Genomic DNA, 23,422 nt, shown 5'->3' with positions numbered 1-23,422 from the left:
TTCCATTCCTTTTGTAACCATTTTTGGTTTTGGCTCACAATACTGCAACAAACAAAAGTTAAAGTGCATTACATGTTGTTCTACAATCACATACTCTATTAAAAATTAGACTAAGTTGCCTGAAAAGTTGGTGACTGTTAAAGTGTGCTAGACGGTACAGTTCAACTCGGAGTCTCTAGTTTAAGACTCAAACAATGTAAAGAATTCAAATGTTTGTATGAATGACATAAGCGATTCTACTTCCCTGAGATATGTTCTGTGGCCTCTATCTTTCTTACATTAATATGGATTTTAACTGTTTAATATTTACTGCGCTGAATTTTATTTTCCTTTATTGATTTATCTAGAGTTTGACATGTTTTCATACGCACCTTATTTAGCTTAAGAAAAGAAAAGTTTATTGCAAGTTAAAAATATACAAGAATTTAATAAAGGAGGGAAATGCTACAGTGTAGGTCAGAAGGACAAAGCATATGAGAATTAAACAATGGAGATATGGCATTAAATACAGCAATTCGCTTATTTAATAAATCTAGGAAATTTCACATTTGTAAATTACTTATTTTACTTATTTGTTTTTCCTTTTTATTTCATATAATGTGATAAAGCGTGAACAAGAGAACGCTATGGCAAGACTTAAAAAGCAACAAGAAGAACTTGAACAAATGAGACTACGCTATCTGGCAGCAGAAGAGAAAGATATGGTTAAGAGCGAACGTCGAGAGCTGGAGGAAATCAGGAATGAACTAAATAGGTATCAAAGATGAAACCCATTATTGTGTATATTGTCTTTCAAAACACGCATGCATACATACAGACATATGCACATTTTTTTGTATATTTGAGATTCAGAACGTTAATTTGTAATACTGTATTTTATACAAAGAGAAACTATTCTTTCACGATAACCCTAATTTTACATAAAGAAAATTTTCTCTATAAACAAAAATATAACCTTTCACATATAGTTCAATACAGATGAAGAGGTGCTGGTTTATAGTGAAGTTTAAAGCTACCCAACATAAGAGTAAAGTCTTTCCTACTCAATGTTTTTGGTGGGTCCAAACAATTATTTTACTTTTATGGAGTCTTCCAAGTATACCACAACAGATGATGTCATTGGATGGATCAAGCAGGTAGAATTTCATTATGTCAATCTTTTGTTCTCATGGAGACAACCAGAGTTGTCTGCCATTGATTGAAGCAGGTTCACACACACAGACTTGAGATTTCCTTATGGTGTGGGTGCCTATCACAAAACTAAAAACCAAACCAGTTGGTGTTATCCACTATGAATGCTTAGGCTAAGATCCCATGTTGCAGAAACACAGCTTTTTAGGGCCCCTTCACACGGCGTAAGCGCTCGGCTCATTCCGAGCCGTACACGCGAGCGCTTCTAAACACTTTCCATTCACTTCAATCGGAGCGCTTGTAAAGCCGGCCTTACGCGTGCTCCCATTGAAGTGAATGGGAAGTGTTTAGAAGCGCTTGCGTGTGCGGCTCAGAATGAGCCAAGCGCTTACGCCGTGTGAAAGGGCCCTTATTGTTGCAGATTTTGCTGCAGTTTTTTGAGCCAAAGCCAGGAGTGGATTGAGCAGAACGGACAAGTGTAAGAACTTTCCATTACTTTTGTAGCCATACTTGAGTTTAGCTCAAAAAAAATGCAGCAAAACCTGCAACAACAAAAAAAAATTGTTCTGCAATGTGGGGCTTCAGCTTCAAACTTTAAGCTTTAAGCAGATTTTCACATCTGATAAAGTCATGATCTGTTGCTAGTATATAAGATAAGACAATCCTTTAATAGTCCCACAGTGGGGAAATTTCAGCATGTTACAGCAGCATAGTAATACAGATACAGGATAGTACACAGTAATATATTACAGACGTAGACACACATATGCTGAGAAGAATAGATATACTAGGAGTCCATAACAGCTAAAGAACAGAAGAAGAAAGAAGGAAGACTTCATAATCCTAATCATTTAGTTTTCTGTGTGGGGTGATCTTCGCTTGGTCTGATGTAGATTATACAGCCTGATCGCGGTTGTAAGGAAGGACCTGCGATAGCGCTCCTTCTCACACTTGGGGTGAAGCAAACGGTCACTTACAGTGCTGCTAAGTGCCATCAAGGTCCCATACATGGGGTGGGATTTGTTCACCCGCATGGAGGTCACCATAGACAGTATCCTTCTGTCACTCACCACCTGTACTGGGTCCTGGGGGGCTCCCCAGGACAGAGCTGGCCCTCCTGATCAGCCTGTCAAGTCTATTTCTGTCCCTGGTTGATATACTGCTCCCCCAGCAGGCCACACCGAAAGATGGCTGAAGCAACCACAGAGTTGAAAAAGGCCCTAAGAAGTGTCCCCTGGACCCCGAAGGCCCTCAGCCTCCTGAGCAGGTAGAGCCTGCTGTGGCCCTTTCTGTGAACCGCCTCCAGGTGATCAGCCCAGTCTAGTTTATTATTGAGAAGCACACCCAGATACTTATAGGTCCTGACTATCTCAATGCATGACCCTTGGATCTCCACCGGGGTCGGAGCACTTCTCCATTTACTAAAGTCCACCACCATCTCCTTGGTCTTCCCAGCATTAATCCTGAGCTGGTTCTGCTGGCACCATTCAACAAAGTCCCGGTTTAAGTCTCTATTCCCTATCGTCGCCATCAGTGATAAGGCCGACTATAGCAGAGTCATCAGAGTACTTCTGTAAGTAACAGCTGGAGGAGTTGTGCCTAAAGTCAGCAGTGTACAGTGTGAAGAGGAATGGGGCAAGAACTGTACCTTGTGGTGCCCCTGTACTACAGATCACAGTTTCCGACACACAGTCCTGGGCTCTCACATACTGAGGGCGGTTTGTCAGGTAGTCTAGGATACAGTTGGACAGGTGCTGGTCCACACCACCAAGGTTCAGCTTCTCCCTCAGTAGCCCTGGCTGAATGGTGTTGAACGCACTGGAGAAATCAAAGAACATTATTCTCACAGTGTTCCCGGGTTTCTCCAGGTGAGAGAGAGCTCTGTGAAGAAGGTGGATGATGGCGTCGTCTACCCCAATGCCCAATAAGCCATCATGTTCTGATTAGCGAAGGCCCGAGCAGAGAATAATTGGACAGAAGTATTGGTTTAGCAACGACTTCCTTCAGTTTTTCCTGCAAAGATGAACTTCCAACCATCTGCTGTGCAAGGCATTGCCATACGGTTCCATTCACAATCGCCGTTCCATGATGTTTTACATTCTGTACAGCTAATGTCTGTAAGAACAGTTTCATGTGCAGGAACACACTTAGAGAGGGATGCAATGCTGTGACCACTTTATAATCCGCATTAGTGGGTGTGCAAACTACACATCTTGAGATCCTCTCCCTGTAAGTAAATGTAGTCATGTTCGCCGCTATGATTAGATTAGAGCTGACCAGATTTCAACATCCACATAGATTTAGCATTTTGAATGTGGCTTGATTGCTCTTCTTTTGGATATTGGTAGGACCCCTGGTCAGGTGTGGTTTCTGGGCTTGCATCATATGCTCCTTTATTTATGTGCACAATTCTGAGATGACTGGCACTAGGATGTAATATAATATATGTTTATATGTACTATATGCAGCAATATACACAGATGTTCTTTTTCCATCACACTCAGGCTGCAAGAAGACCGAAAACAGACTGACCCCTCTAAAAGCCAAGAACAAAGAATGGCGGCTTCAGCATCCAGGCCCCAAGATGAAGGTTTAGATGACTTTCTGTCTCGCCTCATTGAAGAGAGGGACACTTTATTAAGAACAGGCGTCTATACTCATGAAGACCGGATCATTAGTGAGCTAGATCGTCAAATTAGAGAGGCGATGGCACAAAGGAGTATAAGATGACATGTCTACCAACATCCGCAGAATGGGTTCTAATGAATGAATGGTTCAAGGGCTGTATAGTGTTTGTATGCAGAATTGTTTGACATTTCCTAGACAGATCAATTAATATTTTTCTAATATTTAAATTTGAGTGTACTAAAATCCTGTTTATTTTATTTATGACTTTTAATGTTTAATGATCTTCGTGGGGGGTTTTTTTGTTTTCTTTTTCTGCTTCCTTCTAAAAGTATGTACAGTGTAACTGATACAATTGTAAATTCTGGCTGGTTGAGATGTTTTGCACAGATTTTTCTAATAAATTTTACTGTATACTACGGTATGATTGGTTTGACTGGTTTCATGAAATGAAGTTGTCTATAAATAAGAATAAAGATCTGATCCACCAATCTCCTCTGCCTACATTTCTCAATGCAGAAAACTATCAGGATGGGTAGGCTAAGAAAGGAACCACCAACAGAACCTTGGGATCCTTGGACAACCAGACGGTTCACCAAAGCGTAGTCAAACTTGGAACTTTATTGGTACCAAAAAAAACACATTCTGATGAATGACTGTTTGAAGAGGGCGAAAAATGCTTCTTGCAGCGCTTTTCTCTCTGTATTTTTCAAGCATAATGGGGAACAGAATCCACCAGCGTAAAGTAGGAGTGCTGGGTTGGTGGCAGACATGGCAGGAAAATTAGCTTAAACACTTATTTTACAGCACTACCCACAATTGCCCTGTTATGGTTAAAAACCGCTTTAATATCAGTTATCAAAGTTAAGATTTAAAGTACCATATACACTCAAGTATAAGCCAATTTTTCAGCCCAGTTTTTGCGCTGAAAAGGTCCCCCTCGGCTTATACTCGAGTCAGCAAAAAAAAAAAAATTTTTTTTTTTTTTTTTAGGAGAAGGGGGGGGGGTCTATGACCAGCCACAATATTAATGTATAGAATCTCCCAAAAAATAGTGCAAAAATGTTTTAAAAAAATAAAAGTTCTAAGTCACTCCTTTCCCTAGAATACATACAAAAGTAGAAAATGACTGTGAAACACATACACATTAGGTATCCTGTGTCTGAAAGTGCCCGGTCTACTGAATATAGGGGATCTGCAGTGCTCCTGTTCCGTCGGGAAGGGGTTAATAGGAGCACTGCAGATACCCTATATTCAGGCAGACTAAATTCCAAGTAGGGGGGAAAAAAACCCAGTCCTCAAGCTCAGGGAAGGGGCAGACAGACAAACAAAACACCCCCTCCCCTTCCCCAGCACTTACTGCACCCAAAAACTCCGACCATTTTAATTTTTGAAATTTTCTAGTAGCTGCTGCATTTCCCCCCTCCCCCCTCGGCTTATACTCAAGTCAATAAGTTTTCCCAGTTTTTTGTGGTAAAATTAGGGGCCTCGGCTTATATTCGGGTCGGCTTATACTCAAGTATATACGGTAGCTAGATGGTATATGGACATTTCTTGCTGAATCAGCAATTGTTAATACTATAAATAAAAGCAATTGACAGCACTGTCACACAGGGAAGACCGTCAATGTATAGGATCACTGTTCAAAGGTAATAAACTTCTAACACTGTATTTACATGGGTTTATGAGGTAAGTTCTAGACTGGACCTGGCTAATGCCATAGATGTATATCTGGACTTTTCAATGGCGTTTGACAATGTCCCACATAAAAGATTTGGGAAATAAATTAAGAATACTAGGATTAGGGGAAAATGTAACTGGCTCATGGTTAGAAACCAGAGGGTGGTTGTTAATGTCACATAGATTGGGTCTCGGTCACCAGCCGGGTGCCATAGGTGTCAGTACTGGGTCCTCTTTTTAATACTTTTATTAATGACTTGATTGAGGATTTACAGAATAGATTCTCAATATCTGCTGAATTTTAATATGTTTAAATATAAAGTTATGCATCTGGCCTGAAGAAGACATGTGTTTCCCAGTCCTTTCTTATTAGAATTGTAAGACTAGTGAAAAATTCTTAGTGATATTGGTGGGCAGTAAAATTATTTTTAGCAACCAATACCAGGCAGCTGCTGCCAAAGCAAATACAATCATGGGCTATATAAAGAGAGGACTAGATGTTCATGGCAAGGATATAATTTTCCCTCTATACAAATAACTAGTAAGGTCACATGTAGTGGCCTGTGCATCGTTTTAGGCACCTGTATATAGGAAACATAGCTGGAGTGGAGTATGTGCGGAGGAGGGCGACCAAGGTAATGGGTGAATTGAGTGTAAAGCCGAGTTATCAGACTTGGGGTTGTTCAGTTTGCAAAAAAACTGCTTAGGAGCAACCTAATGTGTGCGCACATAAATCCGCAGTACAAATATCTTTCAGATGATCTCTTCATACTGAGGCTTGTAACCATACCAAGGGGGCATTCACTATGTCTAGAGGGGGAAAATAAGGATTTACCATAGTCACAGATGGGACTATGGAACTCACTGATGTGTGAGGTCTAATAACTTCTAGTTCAAGATGGGTCTGGATAACTTTCTTGAAAGTAAGAGTCTCATAAGTTAAGGGAACTAGAAGTTTTTGGGATAAGATGTTGATCCAGGGACTTACTCTGATCACCATATCATCACCATATCTGGGATTGGGATGGAATAATTTCTTTGATTTGGTAATTTGAGTCTGTTTTGGGGTTTTTTTCCCTCCTTCCCCTGATTCCACTTGGTAGGTTTATAGGTTGTACTTGAGGAACCTCTACCTTTATCCAGTCTTATCTACTATGTTACTATGCCCAGAATTATAAGCCCCAAGTGAGGGCTTTTCAGGCTTCATACAAAGAGGTAAATCTCTGTACATTGGCCGGATTTCCCAGCCTGAACCCAGTGAAGAGACCAAGACTCCTTGCAGCATAGCAATCTCTGATGTTAGGAGTCCCTGTCTGCCCTTAGTTCTAATGTCCATACATTATGGAACCGTAAAGCCCCAGGCAGAGAGAGAGAGACAAGGAGTGAGTGTCTCCTGACTAGGTTTGGGCAAAGAAATCTAGCCGATTAAATTGTTTTTTTTCCAGTCCATATGGTGCATTTCATGGGGTAGAAATCGTCTGGACAGATGATTTTGCAGTGAGTTTGTACATGGAGCCAGTAATTTGCTCATTTGTCATTGATCCCACTTTTATGCTGACTTTAGAGAAAATTCTCTATCGGCAGTACATCCAATGAAGTAAAGGGGTGTAGAAACTTGGAGATCCCCCGATTGGAAACCTCTACTCATTAAAAAGCCGTTCGCTAAGAAACCACACAGACCCCATAGACTATAATGGGGTCTGTGTGGTTTCCACTCTGTGTCCGCACAAATCATGCGTCAAGAAAAGTTCTGCAAGTTAAGCAGTTACTCAAATGGTTTTTACAGTAAAAGCACGTTATTCCTGTAACATATAAGGGCAAGTCTTAGGAATGTTAGCGTACTAACAATGGTCATTGGTGCTCAATTTAGCAATTTATCTTTAGACATGATTTATTAACATTACATTACTTTGTTTTACTTTACTCTCACTTTACCGTACTAATGTATTAGGATATGCATAAAGTAACCCTAAAATATGACCATGAATCCAGGTGTCTCTTCTTTGGGTTAGCCTTCACTGTATTAATGCTTTGCTTATCTCTCAAGTTCCTACAAGTGATAAAATGTCATAGTAGAATGGACGATTATCAGATAAACCTCCCAAACACATCTCTACACCATTTGTCTCGGACATACAGTAGATACCGTAGTCTATCTGAAGGGAATGGATTGGGAAAAGCATGTAGTTTTGTTTTTTTTTGTCTGCTGAGATAATAAACATTCCCATGTTATGGATTTCAGCCCTTATTGTAGTGAAATAATTATTTTTTTTGTCCATGGTAGGCCAACATACCAGATCAAACTGTACAAATGTGTAAAATGGGTTATGTGTCACTTAAGAGAGGTCATGTGCAAACTTTACACAAAATAATCTGCCCTATTCTTCTGGAGCCAATAAAACTGGTTGTATTCTGTAGCTAAAGTAGTTTTTTTTTTGTATTGATATCTACCCTAAAGCTATATTCACACAACCATGGTTATTAAGCTGCGTGACAGTATTTTATTCTATTTTTTTAAACAGACGTCACATGATTGCATTAAATTCAATGAATGTGAATGGTGTTATTGACGTAACATTTTCTTTTTTCTGCAGCGGTTTTTGGTGTCATTTTTGCTGAGTTTTTCTGCTACAAATTTTCCTCTGTTATACCTATAGGGAAAACACCAGCGTTGACAATTGGTTAACATGCTGTTCTGATTCTCTATGTTTTTAATTGATTTTAATAATAAATTCTTTTTCTGCTCAAGTAGTTAATAAAGAATATTTTTGTACAGTTTATATTTGTGTGGACATTATTCATTGTCTTACTAGCTTTGATACTAGATAGGTATATCTATGTGAGAGGCTGTTAATAAAAAAAATAAAAAAAATAAATAAATAAAATAATTGTATGTTTTATTTTTATGTTTTAGATAGCATTTTTCAGATACAGATATACCTAATGTGCTTGTTTTGTCTAGCATAACACATGCAGTGTTATATACCTCCAGAAAGCCGACAGTGCGCTGAGTTCAGCGCACTGTCGGCTTTCCCGATCTGTGCCCGGTGTAAAGAGCTTACGGCCCGGTACCGTAGTGCTCTATGGTCAGAAGGGCGTTTCTGACCATTAGCCAGGAACGTCCTTCTGCCTCGCAGCGCCAATCGCGCTGTGCTGTGGAGCGGGGAGGAACGCCCCCTCCCTCTGCTCACAGCGCTCGTCCATAGACGAGCATTATCAGGAGCGGGAGGGGGGAGTTCCTCCCCGCTCCACAGCACAGCGCGATTGGCGCTGCGAGGCAGAAGGACGTTCCTGGCTAATGGTCAGAAACGCCCTTCTGACCATAGAGTACTACGGTACCGGCACCGTAAGCTCTTTACACCGGGCACAGATTGGGAAAGCCGACAGTGCGCTGAACTCAGCGCACTGTCGGCTTTCTGGCAGTATATAACACTGCATGTGCCCAAAAGTGGTGAAAGGTCCTCTTTAAATCAATTGACTCCTATTAAATGCTCTCTATATGCAAGTAAGTTTTCTTTGATGAAAAAAGGCAGCTGCCTCTAGCAACACCTTCTGGAAGGTAACTCCCTATTATGTGATTTCAGGAAAGAAATAAGATTAATTCTACAGTATAGCTGAGGAATGTTTTGTGTCTTCTAGTCCTAGGTCCTAGTTCAAAGAATTCAGATGCTCTAACATGCAGAGAAACACAGAGTACAATGTATGTGCAAGACAATATAATAATATTACATGACAACAACATATTTCGCTGCACTTTGCAATTCAAAAGGGTTCATGAACGACAAAAATAGAAATTCAGGCATTGCTCCATAAGCTGCAGGTGTGAGCTTAGTGCTGGTTGGTGCAGTAGTCAGTTGTCCATAATGCAATCTTATAGTTGAAGAATTGGATACAGAGACTGGTGTGGACAGGCAACTATAGCACAGGAGGCACAGGGGAATGGTAAGGTTCAGTTCACATCTGCCCTCTAGTCTCTGATGGAAGCTCCACCACAGAAACTGCTGAAAATCAGTGGAGAGAAAAGTCCTGCATGGAGGACCAGATATTGTGTGCCTTTAATTAATGGGCAACCTGTTACGCTCAAGTTCATCTCCTTAATTGACACACTTTTTTATGCCATTTCTTTCTTGGAGAGTTGATAAGATAGAAGTGCATCTTATAGTACAGATGAATCGCCCCCTTACTATCTACCTCCGCAGGCTTCCTGCTGCGGGACCTGTGCACGAGGAACAAGTGTTCTGGCACTGCAAACCCATCCTGGCACCCACTGTTGCTATTAGGGTGGATGCTGGGTCTGTAGAGATAATGGTGGCCGGTCTGCTGCAGAGCGGGCACCATAGCTACTGGGTCTCCGCTATAATCTACACTCTGATGGCAGGCATTGCTACCTGTAAACCCACCCAATGCCCCCCTGGGCCGGTGATACCTCTAAAGTTGCAGGCCGGCTCCTGTATGGTGAGATCGCAGGAGCCAACCTGTTTCTGTGACAGCCGGGAGCCTAATGAAGTCTCCCAGGCCTGTCATAGCAATATTACTACTGAAGCTAGTCTGTAACCATCCTTAGTAGTAATGTATAGTATAGTGTCGCCAATAGACTGCAATAGAGCATATTGCCATCTATGGGACTTGCAATCAGATGATTGCAGGTTCAAGCCCCTTTGGAGGGCTAATAAAATAGTAACGAAAAAAAAAAAATTAAAACGTCGTAGCAGGAGGAACAATCAAAAGTGCCAAATTGCTGGGGGTTTTTTCACTGTTGTGCCTCTGATTTAAATAAAAAAGTGATCAAAGCAATAGATGTTCCCCAAAATGGCGTAACTAAAAAGTACATCTGACCCCACAAAAAAATAAATAAAAAATGCCCTACGCATCTCTGTGTGGGCTTGCAGTTGTTGCAAAACTACAACTCCCATTAATAAATATTTTACCACATTTTTTGATTAAATAATTTTTTTCCCCCATTTTTCCCTCTAAAACCTAGGTGCTTCTTATAGTCTGAAAAATACACTCACCGGCCACTTTATTAGGTACACCTGTCCAACTGCTCGTTAACACTTAATTTCTAATCAGCCAATCACATGGCGGCAACTCAGTGCATTTAGGCATGTAGACATGGTCAAGACAATCTCCTGCAGTTCAAACCGAGAATCAGTATGGGGAAGAAAGGTGATTTGAGTGCCTTTGAACGTGGCATGGTTGTTGGTGCCAGAAGGGCTGGTCTGAGTATTTCAGAAACTGCTGATCTACTGGGATTTTCATGCACAACCATCTCTAGGGTTTACAGAGAATGGTCCGAAAAAGAAAAAACATCCAGCGAGCGGCAGTTCTGTGGGCGGAAATGCGTTGTTGATGCCAGAGGTCAGAGGAGAATAGCCAGACTGGTTCGAGCTGATAGGCAACAGTGACTCAAATAGCCACCCGTTACAACCAAGGTAGCCAGAAGAGCATCTCTGAACGCACAGTACATCGAACTTTGAGGCAGATGGGCTACAGCAGCAGAAGACCACACCGGGTGCCACTCCTTTCAGCTAAGAACAGGAAACTGAGGCTACAATTTGCACAAGCTCATCGAAATTGGACAATTGAAGATTGGAAAAACGTTGCCTGATCTGATGAGTCTCGATTTCTGCTGCGACATTCGGATGGTAGGGTCAGAATTTGGCGTCAACAACATGAAAGCATGGATCCATCCTGCCTTGTATCAACGGTTCAGGCTGGTGGTGGTGGTGTCATGGTGTGGGGAATATTTTCTTGGCACTCTTTGGGCCCCTTGGTACCAATTGAGCATCGTTGCAACGCCAAAGCCTACCTGAGTATTGTTGCTGACCATGTCCGTCCCTTTATGACCACAATGTACCCAACATCTGATGGCTACTTTCAGCAGGATAATGCGCCATGTCATAAAGTTGGAATCATCTCAGACTGGTTTCTTGAACATGACAATGAGTTCACTGTACTCCAATGGCCTCCACAGTCACCAGATCTCAATCCAATAGAGCATCTTTGGGATGTGGTGGAACGGGAGATTCGCATCATGGATGTGCAGCTGACAAATCTGCGGCAACTGTGTGATGCCATCATGTCAATATGGACCAAAATCTCTGAGGAATGCTTCCAGCACCTTGTTGAATCTATGTCACGAAGAATTGAGGCAGTTCTGAAGGCAAAAGGGGGTCCAACCCGTTACTAGCATGGTGTACCTAATAAAGTGGCCGGTGAGTGTATGGTAATGAAAAAGGAATATTACACAGTAGCAGTATTTGTCTTTAAACACTCAAAAATGTAATATATAAACTGAAAAATATTTGAGATTTCACTTTTACTTTAAATTATTGAACTAATATTTAGGGGCATAACAATTGTTTCTGAGAACTGCTTGGCATTGGTGTTGCATCCAGTTACCCCTCTGAACAGCCGTTCCCATCCAGGAAGATTGTACTACTTACTATAATTCTGAATTTAATGTATAAACCACATTTTTAAGCCACCCCAGAAGTCCACTATGGGATTTGAGTAGAGATGAGCGAACAGTAAACTACTACTCGACTACTCGAATCGAATATCAAATCCTATTATAGTCTATGGAGGGAAAATGCTCGTTTCAGGGGTAGGCAATATTCGATCAAATTACACTTACCAAGTCCACGAGTGAGGGTCGGGCTGGATCATCCGAGAAGTCTTCTCCATGCAGCGTCCCCACGGCATCTTCCGGCTCTGAATTCACTCTGCCAGGCATCGGGCATGGGCAGAGCCGACTGCGCATGCCCGCACTACAAGAAGATGGCCGCTCACAGTCAAAGCCGCCATTTTCTTGTAGCGCGGGCATGCGCAGTCGGCTCTGCCTAGGCCCGATGCCTGGCAGAGTGAATTCAGAGCTGGAAGATGCCGCGGGGAAGCTGCACGGAGAAGACTTCTAAAGGTAGGAGAAGAACCAGCGTTGATTGGCCGAATGTATACCATTCAGCCAATCAATGCTGGTTCTGCATCGAACTTTTCCATTCGAATAGCGAGTGGTACTCGATCAAGTACGAGTATTTCGAATACCGTAGTATTAGATCGAATACCTACTCGATCAAATACTTCTTGCTCATCTCTAAATTTGAGGTCAGGTTATTGGGCTGGCAATTCTACTACCTCAATCCTATTTGTCAGTAACCAATATGTTTTTTTGCTTACTGATGTATTTCGCACCATTACAGTGTTGAAACATTTCAAGGGTATTTCTTCTTTGTAATAAGGCAATATGATATTCGCAAGCATATAGCTATACTTAGACTGAGCTATAATCCCTCTTATACATTACATAGGCCCAACACCATGGTATGAGAAACATACCAATATATTTTTACCACTATGCTTTACATGATTTACTTATTGTGCTTTTATTTTTGAAAACATTCTTCCATTCCTGCCTAAAACATTTGCACAGTACTTTGTACACCTGTATTTTTTTAATTTTAGCATTGACTAGGATCAGTGATGTGGCCCAGGCTTCACCATAATATACAGCGGAAAAATTAAAGAAGTTATGCATTAGTGTATAGTTCTATGTCTGGATATTTTCTTTATTTCTTTTCCTTATTCTGCAGCACTTTACAGACATTGTCCAAAGTGGGGCTCACAATCTAAATTTCCTATCAGTATGTCTGTAGGATTTGGGAGGAAACCAAAGCCCTACAAACACTGGGACAACATACAAACTCTTTGGCTGGACACAAAACACTGAAGTCAAGCACGGCAAGGCAACGGTGCTAACCACCAAGCCACAGTGCCCCTGTATAGAAGTATGCCACAAAAATAAGCTAATCTGTCTTCCAAGTCATTATTAGAGTTGTCATCAGATGTCTCCAGGTAACAAGCAAATTATTTTGAAAGAAATCTGACTTACAAGAACATACATTGTAAATTACAAGATTGCTCTTACGTTGGGAAATTGAGTCTGGACATGAGTCCAGGTTTGAGAATGAAATAATATCTAAATTGATAGGTCTTGGACTACATAACAATGCTTGTCCCTACATTTGGGGTTATTTCCCACAGACATTATAATACAGCTACTACATTGTAGAAGAAACTTGTAAATGAGACGGTTTGAGAACGTGTTTGTTATGTATTTGGGTGGTAGAAAATAAAGTAGAGCCCTCAACACAAAGTTGTAGACATTAATTCATATGTGAGTGTCTAGAGACAGCCTCAACTTTCAACTGTACTGTCTGGGAAAAAAAAAGTGTTTGTTGTCACAAATGTCTGTAACCATACAAAAGCTGGGACGCGTCCAATGGTTGGAAAATTCTGTAAGCATCAGTCTATCGAGAGGTTCATTTAATGTGTCCCAGAGAACTTGGACATAAATATGAAGCCAAATTGAATCTGGGCGCTGGAAACTCCATTTGAATTGTGTCCACTTTCTAGCTCTGTAACCACTGTGTAACTGTCTGAGCGCAGTGCCTGAAAAGCAGAGGGGTTATTAAGTGACCCCTGTCTCTTCAAATTTGCTTCGGAGCCAAAAGTAGCTTAAATGGGATTTTTGGTTAAAATATAATGTGTAATCTTTATTGCCACAATTCCGAAAAGAATGTTGAAGGGTTTATTTCTGTAAAAAAGAAAAGATTAATAGGATTGAGATCTGTTTAAATATGTTAAAAATTAGCTGGAATATTCTGCTGTAATTTCAGCTTAAATACAAGGAAAAAATGTCAACTTTATCTTTTTCCAGTGTAAATCATGCAAAGGTTTAGTGCAGTTATTTGTCTCGCTGTAACAATTGTATATAATTCTTTACGTTAGGATGGAGTTACAGATCTGTAGAGTTTGCTATTACATAGATACACCATTGTGTGTTTTAAGAGGAATAGTATTTTAACATTTAAGAGGGTTTTCTGATTAAACACATTTATCAACTATCCATAACATAGGTGATAAGTGATCGCTGGGACCCCCATTGATCACTAGGATAGGCATGTGAAGTCCCCTCTTCTTCCTACTTAAATGCACATCCATGGTGAGAAGGAGTTTGTATGGAGTCTTGGCCCAGCATGCGCACTTCCGCTTCATGCAAACTGCCTACTCTAAGGCACTAGAATTTATGGTGACACAAGTGATGATGTCACAGGGGCATGACGTGCAGCTGTATCATAAGTGGTGACAACTCTATGAATTCTACTATGGGACCTGCAGTAGTTAGAAAGTCATGACCTTGCACTCGAGAGTAGGGACCATCTTAGTGGCATAGCGAGTTTCCTTTAAAGTGCCATAACATGTAATTACAAGGTTGGCATAATATCGTGGATCCTTGGAGATTTCACCGCTGATGGTGTCCTAATGGGGGGATTGTCATTAACATGGGGACTATATATTAGCAGTACATAATTTATTTAATTTCATAAACAGTAATTTACCACCCTGATGTGTCCCCATTACAGCCCGAGAATAGGTGATAATGACATTGATGGGGTTGTGACAAGCAATCAATGACATTACAGTTGGTGCTGGCTCTATAAACTGCCTGTTGCCAAACGGCTTTAGCACCTGGCTAAGAGTGGGGTGGCCTATGTCAGAGATCTGATGCATTCTGTTCAAATAAGCACTCCAGTAAAAGAAAAGTTTTAGCCCTCAATTGAAAATGAGCCTGTGTGTAGTATAACCTTACTGAAAATATTACTGACAGCTTTATAATGAAGTTGTGTGCTCCCCTCTGGAGCACGGACCTCCTCTCATTACATAAAATTTTCATACAGAGGCTATACCATTTCACAAAAGAGCTTCTTTAAGGCTTTCTATCAGTAACTGTTGCTATGATGTAAACAGGACCAATATGATCTATATGAGAGGCTCCAAAAAGAACTGCTTTGTACCATGTAAAAGGGGTTTTCTGGCCCCAAATTGATTTTTCATATGGATGATTTATTCATAGGATAGATCATCACTATGTGATATGTGGGGCTCTGACACCCAAACCCGGCACAGATCAGCTGTTACACCACTTTCCGGGTGCTTGGAGCACATTCAGTGCCGCTCCTTTTCAAGTAATATGAGCATTACAGCAACCACGTCCACTATATAGCATTGGTTCTGAGGACGTAGAGCTCTGCTTCTGTGCCGATGGTAATAGTTCCAACTCAGACATAGCAAGCACTGCTTGCAAAACACACAAACTTCTGTGAAATACTTCTGCAAATGAAACTTACTTTGGAGAATGTTCTTTTGTTATATTATACATTAAATCACGCTAAATGATAATGGAATAGTCTATTTTATTAATACATCCAAGTTCATGAATAAGCGAATAGACCTGCATAGTGTATACTTATACTGAAAAATGGTCTTCTCGATGTAAACTTTCTGTATCCCCCGACTATATGGGCTTTCTTCCAACTCTTCACTATGTAGCCTCTGAGTCTCTGTTTTCTTTGCTTACAAGCATGCTGCCTTGAGCGATTTCAGTGCCAAATTTATCAATGACTTGTGATCAAAAGAAATATTACAACTTATATTGCAACTAGTTTTATTAAAGCTGCTTAAATGTTGCTGTCAGACTCTGATGAAAACATTTATTAACAATGTATGTTTTCTTAAACATTGCATTCTGTTCCTTTATAGCCGTAGACAACTCATTTTAATACCCATTCTGAAATGTATAGTCTATGAGCAATTATAGAAGCATGGCAATCCAGAAAGTGATTTATTGGATAAATCAAGTTTTGTATGATACATACCAACAAGGAAGGGGGGCATGTCAAGTGTTCACCTTGGGGCCCCGCCATTCCTAGTTATGCCACTGCTCTTTTACACAAACGTGGACAAAATTGTTAGTAGCCCTCATTTAATGAAAGAAAAACCCACAATGGACACAGAAATAACTTGAATCTGACAATATTAATAATAACCTAACTACACGTTGACAAGCCACAAAGCTTCTGGGAGAATGTCCTATGAACAGATGAGACAAAAATCAAATGTTTTGTCAAGGCACTTCAGCTCTATGTTCACAGACTGAAAAATGAAGTATATCTTGAAAAGAACACAGTCCCTACTGTGAAACATGGAGGAGGCTCTGTTATGTTCTGGGGCTGCTTTGCTGCATCTGGCACAGGGTGTCTTGAATCTGTGCAGGGTACAATGAAATCTCAAGACTATCAAGAGATTCTAGAGAGAAATGTGCTGCCCAGTGTCAGAAAGCTTGGTTTTAGTCACAGGTCATGGGTCTTGCAACAGGAAAATGACCAAAAACACACAGCTAAAAACACCCAAGAATGGCTAAGAGGAAAACATTGGACTATTCTGAAGTAGCCTTCTATGAGCCTTCTATGAGCCCTGACCTACCGGTAAATCCTATTGAATATCTTTGTAAGAAGCTGAAACGTGGCATCTGGAAAAGGCACCCTTCAAACCCGAGACAACTGGAGCAGTTTGCTTATGAGGAGTGGCCCAAAATCCCTGTTGAGAGGTGCAGAAGTCTCCTTGACAGTTACAGGAATCGTCTGATTGCAGCGATTGCCTCAAAAGGTTGTGCAAGAAAATATTAAGTTACGGGAACCATCATATCTGTCCAGGCCTGTTTCATGAGGTTTTTTTTGTTTGTTTGTTTGTTTGTTTTAAATTCTGGTGAAGCAAAAAGCAATGTCTGACTTTCATAATTTTCATTTTTATAGAATTTTTATTTATTATTACTTTTGTCAGATTCAAGTTATTTCTGTGACCGTTGTGGAGGATTTTTCATTAAAGAAAGGGTTACCAGCAATTGTATGTAACAAACCTTCCCAGTCTAAGGGTGCCCATACACATACAAGAGGAAAATTGTTCAAACCCATAAATTTCAGTAGGACCAGATGACTATCTTTTGGGTATGTGAGTGTGCCCCAAACAAGGATGGGAGATGCAGTCAGAGGTGTCTGGCAACAACCTTATTCCCCTTTCTCCATTGACAGCCCATGTATGTTCAGGCAAACCAAGCATACAAGTTTATGGAAGGGGGAGCAGCGGAGCAAATAGTTGTTTGTCAGCTATGGAAGGTATATGGTCACCAGGAGGAGAAGAAGAAGAAAAGATTATCTATGCTACCAGCAGTATAATATAAAACATAATTAACACAAACACATCATGTGGTTATATATTCCATCTAAAAAACATTAGCTCATACATATGTTGAAAAATCATATGTATGCCAACACCTCAAACCTATTGCTATATTGATTTTTAGAGGCAAGATATATGATATTAGAAGACAGTAGTTTAATGAGATGTGGAATGAGAAAACCTGCTCAGAATCCCACTATGAAAGGCCTATCAAAAAATTGAGATTTTAAGTGTTGATATGAAGACCTGGGATTTCTTCCAGATTGCATGCCATTGCTTGTAGTAAATGCACAAGACTGCTTGCCAATGCTTCAAAGCGAGGAAATGTACATCTCAAAGAGATGTTAAGTAAATCACTTTGTTTCATGATGTCTATATTGGGCTTTCTGCGAGCTGGAATTAGTGTTTCCACCTTGCTTTATTTCATACACTCATAGATCAACATCATATTCTGCAGCCATTTTTCAGCACAGATGGCAGTCATGTTCCCATAGGCAGATAATTCAGTTATCTTCGCAACGTGCCAGACAGCTTTTGTTTTTAGAGAGAAATGAACAAATGTATTAAATGTGGAATGGATTTCCTAACAGTGGAAATAAAACATTAACATTTTTCTACATGATAAAGTTTTATACGCTTAGAAGAATAACTTCATCTAAAGGTGAGAAATTCAGTTCTCATGGGAGTTTTGTGGTTTTGTACAGTGGTACATGTATAAGGGGGGGGGCACCATAGAAGCAACCGATTTCCCCCCCACACCCCATTCTCAAGTCAGATCAACACCGATCAGGTATTTATCCTATGGATAGAGGACAATTACATGTCATGGCATAACCCCTTTATTCTATAGAGAGATATCCTATACAGGTACTCATAACTTAGCAAACGGGGATTTGCCGACCAAGGCTCTATAGAAATCACATGGTAACTATCCAGATGATATACTATGTATATAGTGAATGCAGGAAAGCTGATAAACATTGATAGAGAATGGAAAATATTTTGGTTTTAGGTTGCCAATATCTTTTATTAATTAAAACCAGATACAGCAATGTTTTTTTTTCTAATTTGTTTTATTTGTTTTATTTTTTTATTTTTCCTCTCTTTTCTGTACATGATTACGGAGGTGGCCTCCTTGAGTAAGCCAGTTCTTTGCTCTGTTAATAGTAGTTCAATGATTTGCTTTATAGCAGCCACATGGATATAGGAAATTGGTTCTCGGAAATGCAGGGAGAAGGTAAATTGGTCCCTTCACCTTTTGTAAGTGGTGGATTCTGTGTTATCTGCCTCCATTTTAATGATATAGGTGTTAGCTTTCACTGTAATTCTATGATGATAATGGGAGGAGTGCTAAAATGATCTTTACAGAACAGCAAGTTTAAGTCTATTATTTGACTTAGTGGTCAGTGTGGAAACTGCAAGATATCAGGATGATTACATTTTTTTGCATAGAATGATATTTGCTAATGGTGATATGACCATTTTAATTCCTGTTTTGATGTGTTTCTGTTTCCACATCACAGTATTCTCTAATACTGTTTTGTTTTATGTGCATTTCTCCCAATGTGTAAATCTTTTTATTAAGCAAGCTTTTCGTTTTTACAAGGCTCAATTATGTGGGCACTGTAAGTACATTTCAAGAAAGATGGAGGATGATCAGCAAGAAGGAATACAAGAATCACTAAAAGCTATGCAGAGATCAAGATAGTCTAGAAAAACAAATTTCATATGATCTTAAAGAGGTTGTCCAGACATTTTTTTTTAAAAAAAATCATACTCACCTGCCCCTGATGCTCCTGGCGCGTTACAGACTTCTGCTCCAGCAATTTCTCAAAGTAAAGCTGTTCACTGTTTGTGACATCACAGATCTGAAACCGCTAATTGGCTTCAACGGTCATGTGATTGCTGAGGCCAATCAGGAGCCTCAGGAAGAGACGCATGATGTCACAAGTAGACAACCAGTGGCCTCAGGAAGACACCAGTGATGTCACAGGTAGCCAGTCAGTGGGCTCATTGTTCACATGTGGCCATTCTGCCACATGTCGGCACTGGACTAAGAATACCGGACTACTCAGAGAGGCATCGGAGCACTATGGAAAGGTGAGTATGAATTTTTTTTTTTCACTGTTCCCAGCCATCTAAAACTTAAATGGGTTGTCCATTTTTGTCTGGAAAACCCCTTTAAGGAATTTATTCACTACTGTGCCCCCTAAAAATTGTACATAAACTACATAATATAACATTGTATACATTGGAAATGCTTCATGTATATATCAACCTTGGCTCCACAACTTGTCATAATACTAGCTGGATGACATCAAATGCTGTAGTGTGTTATCTCCTGGTGTGAGTCAATTATTCTTCTGAAGAAACAGTAATCCCATCTCATTTCTGCTTCAGTTTATAGATAAAGACGTCCACATACCTAGAGAAATCCCCGAATAAGAAGGTTTTTAGCATCAGAATAACACAAGGAGAGTAATGTAATAAAGATGTATCAACATACACAAATATATTAGTTCTCAGAAAATATAGCAATTTCCTCTCTCTCTTATTTTAGGCTGAAAATTACAGGAATATATATCTGTAACATTAATATATGGTAAACACTTTTTATGCATTTGAGTTACATGTATACTTGCAACTCCAGGAAAATTTTCAGTTAGTAAAATGGAGCCAACTAGGATCATATAAGATATCAGAGTCTACCCTCAAATTCTGCGGTCCTCTGGGCAATATACACACATGGACAAAATTGTTGGTACCCCTCATTTAATTAAAGGAAAACCTCACAATAGTCACTGAAATAACTTGAATCTGACAAAAGTAATAATAAATAAAAATTATATGAAAATGAATAGATGAAAGTCAGACATTGCTTTTCACTTCAACAGAATTTTTTTTTTTTTAAATAAAACTCATGAAGCAGGCCTGGACAGAAATGATGGTTCCCGTAACTTAATATTTTCTTGCACAACCTTTTGAGGCAATCGCTGCAATCACACGATTCCTGTCACTGAGACTTCTGCACCTCTCAGCAGGTATTTTGGGCCACTCCTCATGAGCAAACTGCTCCAGTCTCGAATTTAAAGGGTGCCTTTTCCAGATAGTATGTTTCAGCTCCTTCCAAAGATGCTCAATAGGATTTAGGTCAGGGCTCATAGAAGGCCACTTCAGAATAGTCCAATGTTTTCCTCTTGGCCATTCTTGAGTGTTTTTAGCTGTGTGTTTTGGGTCGTTATCCTGTTGCAAGACCCCTGACCTGAGACCAAGCTTTCTGACACTGGGCAGCACATTTCTCTCTAGGATCCCTTGATAGTCTTGAGATTTCATTGTACCCTGCACAGATTCAAGACGCCCTGTGCCAGATGCAGCAAAGCAGCCCCAGAACATAACAGAGCCTCCTCCATGTTTCACAGTAGAGACAGTGTTCTTTTTAAGATATGCTTCATTTTTCTCTCTGTGAACATAGAGCTGATATGCCTTGCCAAAAAGTTTGATTTTTGTCTCATCTGTCCATAGGACATTCTTCTAGAATCTTTGTGGCTTGACAACATGTAGTTTGGCAAACTCCTTTTTGACCGAGTCAAGTTATTTCTCTGACCATTGTCAGTTTTTCTTTCATTAACTGAGGGGTACCAACAATTTTGTCCACATTTGTACATCCCAAATGCAGGACATAAGATAGTCAGGACATATCCTTTGTGTTACTGGGCTGTAGAAGTCTGACATAACTTCCTGCAGCCATTGGCTGAAGTTGCAGTTCACTGACTTCCTGTTCTGCCAACCATTCTTCCTTCTAAGAAGGAACAGAGAACTCTCTGTAATAACAGTATGTATTCATTTATTTCACTTTACATTCATTATTGGGGTTCAGATACCTCAATGACCCTCCACAGCTGAAAACCCATATTTAAAACCAACAAATATTTCTCAACACTCCAACACCATATATCTGGTCAACACCATGTGCATAGTTTTTCTCTAGGTAAAGTGAAGAAAGCCAATGCCAGATACCAATTTGTGTTAAACCCAACTTGCCTGAGCCTTCTGCACCCTGACACCTGCCACCGGGAGGAAGTTGGGATACCACCATATAGATCAGCGTCTTTGGCCAACATTCATTCTGTGTATGGACGGCTTTAATTTGAAAGACTTTACCAATAACACAAAGGAATTTCATCGAGAGACTGAGTAGGTTTTCTACTAGAGGTCTGGACTACAGTATTACATGTCTTCATATTATTAGAACAATTTTAAGTGACATTTATTTCACGTGTTTGCCATTTAACACAATATTTATGGCTATGAATGCAGGTGAGACTTTAGAAGGAATGAAATTCTCAATTTGGCCAGACAGCCATGTCTTTTCCTCTGTTGCTAGAAGTTGCTCATTGCTTCCTGATTGATATGTATAGCATAAATACAAGCTCGCAGATGTACCTTTATGGTTTGCCCTAACATTATAGAAAATGTTGGTATTTCCAGAGGTTAAGTGGCTGCAGACACATGTTTAAAGTATAGTAATCCCAAAGCTCCTTTGTAATGTACTTTAGCTTGATCTTGCAGGATTACTTGTAGTGTGTATTGCCTCACAAGAGTATGGCTCTAGAATGACAGTCTGCTTGGATAGAATCCAGGATCTAAAATAATAGGATTAGGAAGTGACATATAGTTGTTTTAATTCACTACAGCATGAAACGTGCACATGCTTTCAGAACATACTAACTTCAGTTTTTAGAATAAGTCACTAGTATTTCTGTCTAATGTCAGATCTTTTAAAGGGAAATGCATGATGGCTCCTTTAGAGAGCGTTTGACACTGTTTTGTGATTGACAATCATGTTACATTACACTATATACTTATGAAAGTATTGAGCTACAGGTTTTAGTGGTGTAAATGAGTTCATGGCTTTACCAATGAAAAAAAGGTCTAAAAGCTGGAAGCCTTGGATCAATTGGGAAATCTGTGAGATACATCTACAGCCAATACATATAGAGGAGGAAGAGCTTTCAGAGAAGGGATGTCATTATGTAACGCACTCTTATAAAGCCCAGTAAGGTCTCGTTCACATCTGCATCAGTAATCCGTTCGGGGGAGTCCACATGGGGACCCCCGAACGGAATACCAAACTCATTGGCAAGTGGTGTGCCAGTGAAAGCACATGGATCCCCATAGACTACAATGAGGTCTGTGTGCTTGCCGTAAGATCTCCGTAGGTAGTTCACAATCTAATTTCGTGTCCGCATGACTCATGCGGAGATTTCGCGGCAAGAACACAGACCCCATTATAGTCTATGGGGTCAGTGTGCTTTCACTGCACAACACTTGCAAATGCGTTCGGTATCCCATTCGGGGGGTCCCCATATGTATTCCCCTGACGGAATACCAATGCAGATGTGAACCAAGGGTAATATTCAACATTATTTATTTCCTACATGTCTCTATTAGGTCCATGTTACTAAGTCAGAATATTTGCTCAGAATTTGGCATTAAATGAATGGAACGAAGCAAGAAAAAACAAAGTCCACAGTCCAATATATTGAAAGTGCAAGGAATATGAAATAGTCCTGGGCCTCTTGCTGCACGAACAAAACACCTCCCAGTATAGGTAAGTTGCAAACACATGAAAAAAGACAAAGTCCAGCAACAGATGGTCCAGGTTAAAATTAAAACTTAGCTTTTAATAAAATTGGTAAAAATGCATAAGGGTAGCACCAGATACAAAAATACAAAATGTATGGATGAGAAGACTTACAGAAATATAATGGTAGTGAACAGCACGAGACACACAAAGGGAAACACCTACGCGTTTAGCCACCATGATTAAGAAGCTACCATTATGGATTTTTACCAATTTTATTAAAAGCTAAGTTTTAATTTTAACCTGGACCATCTGTTGCTGGACTAT

General features: G+C 40.1%; 1 protein-coding gene across 1 annotated transcript in view; it reads left to right on the top strand.

Moving 5' to 3' along the window:
• CEP120 (centrosomal protein 120) overlaps positions 1-4,138 on the top strand; it is a 69,993-nt gene extending 65,855 nt beyond the window's left edge. Inside the window, exons 19-20 of the mRNA XM_075272295.1 lie at positions 609-754; positions 3,636-4,138. Coding sequence (XP_075128396.1) covers positions 609-754; positions 3,636-3,861 — 372 coding nt within the window. The 3' untranslated portion in view covers positions 3,862-4,138. The remainder of the gene's footprint in view (positions 1-608; positions 755-3,635) is intronic.
• Positions 4,139-23,422: the final 19,284 nt, after the last annotated feature.

The sequence above is a fragment of the Leptodactylus fuscus genome, chromosome 1 (assembly GCF_031893055.1).
Source record: "Leptodactylus fuscus isolate aLepFus1 chromosome 1, aLepFus1.hap2, whole genome shotgun sequence".
In the NCBI taxonomy this organism is placed as follows: Eukaryota; Metazoa; Chordata; class Amphibia; order Anura; family Leptodactylidae; genus Leptodactylus; species Leptodactylus fuscus.
Note: the sequence above shows the minus strand (reverse complement) of the source record. Positions and strands in the feature narration are given on the sequence as shown.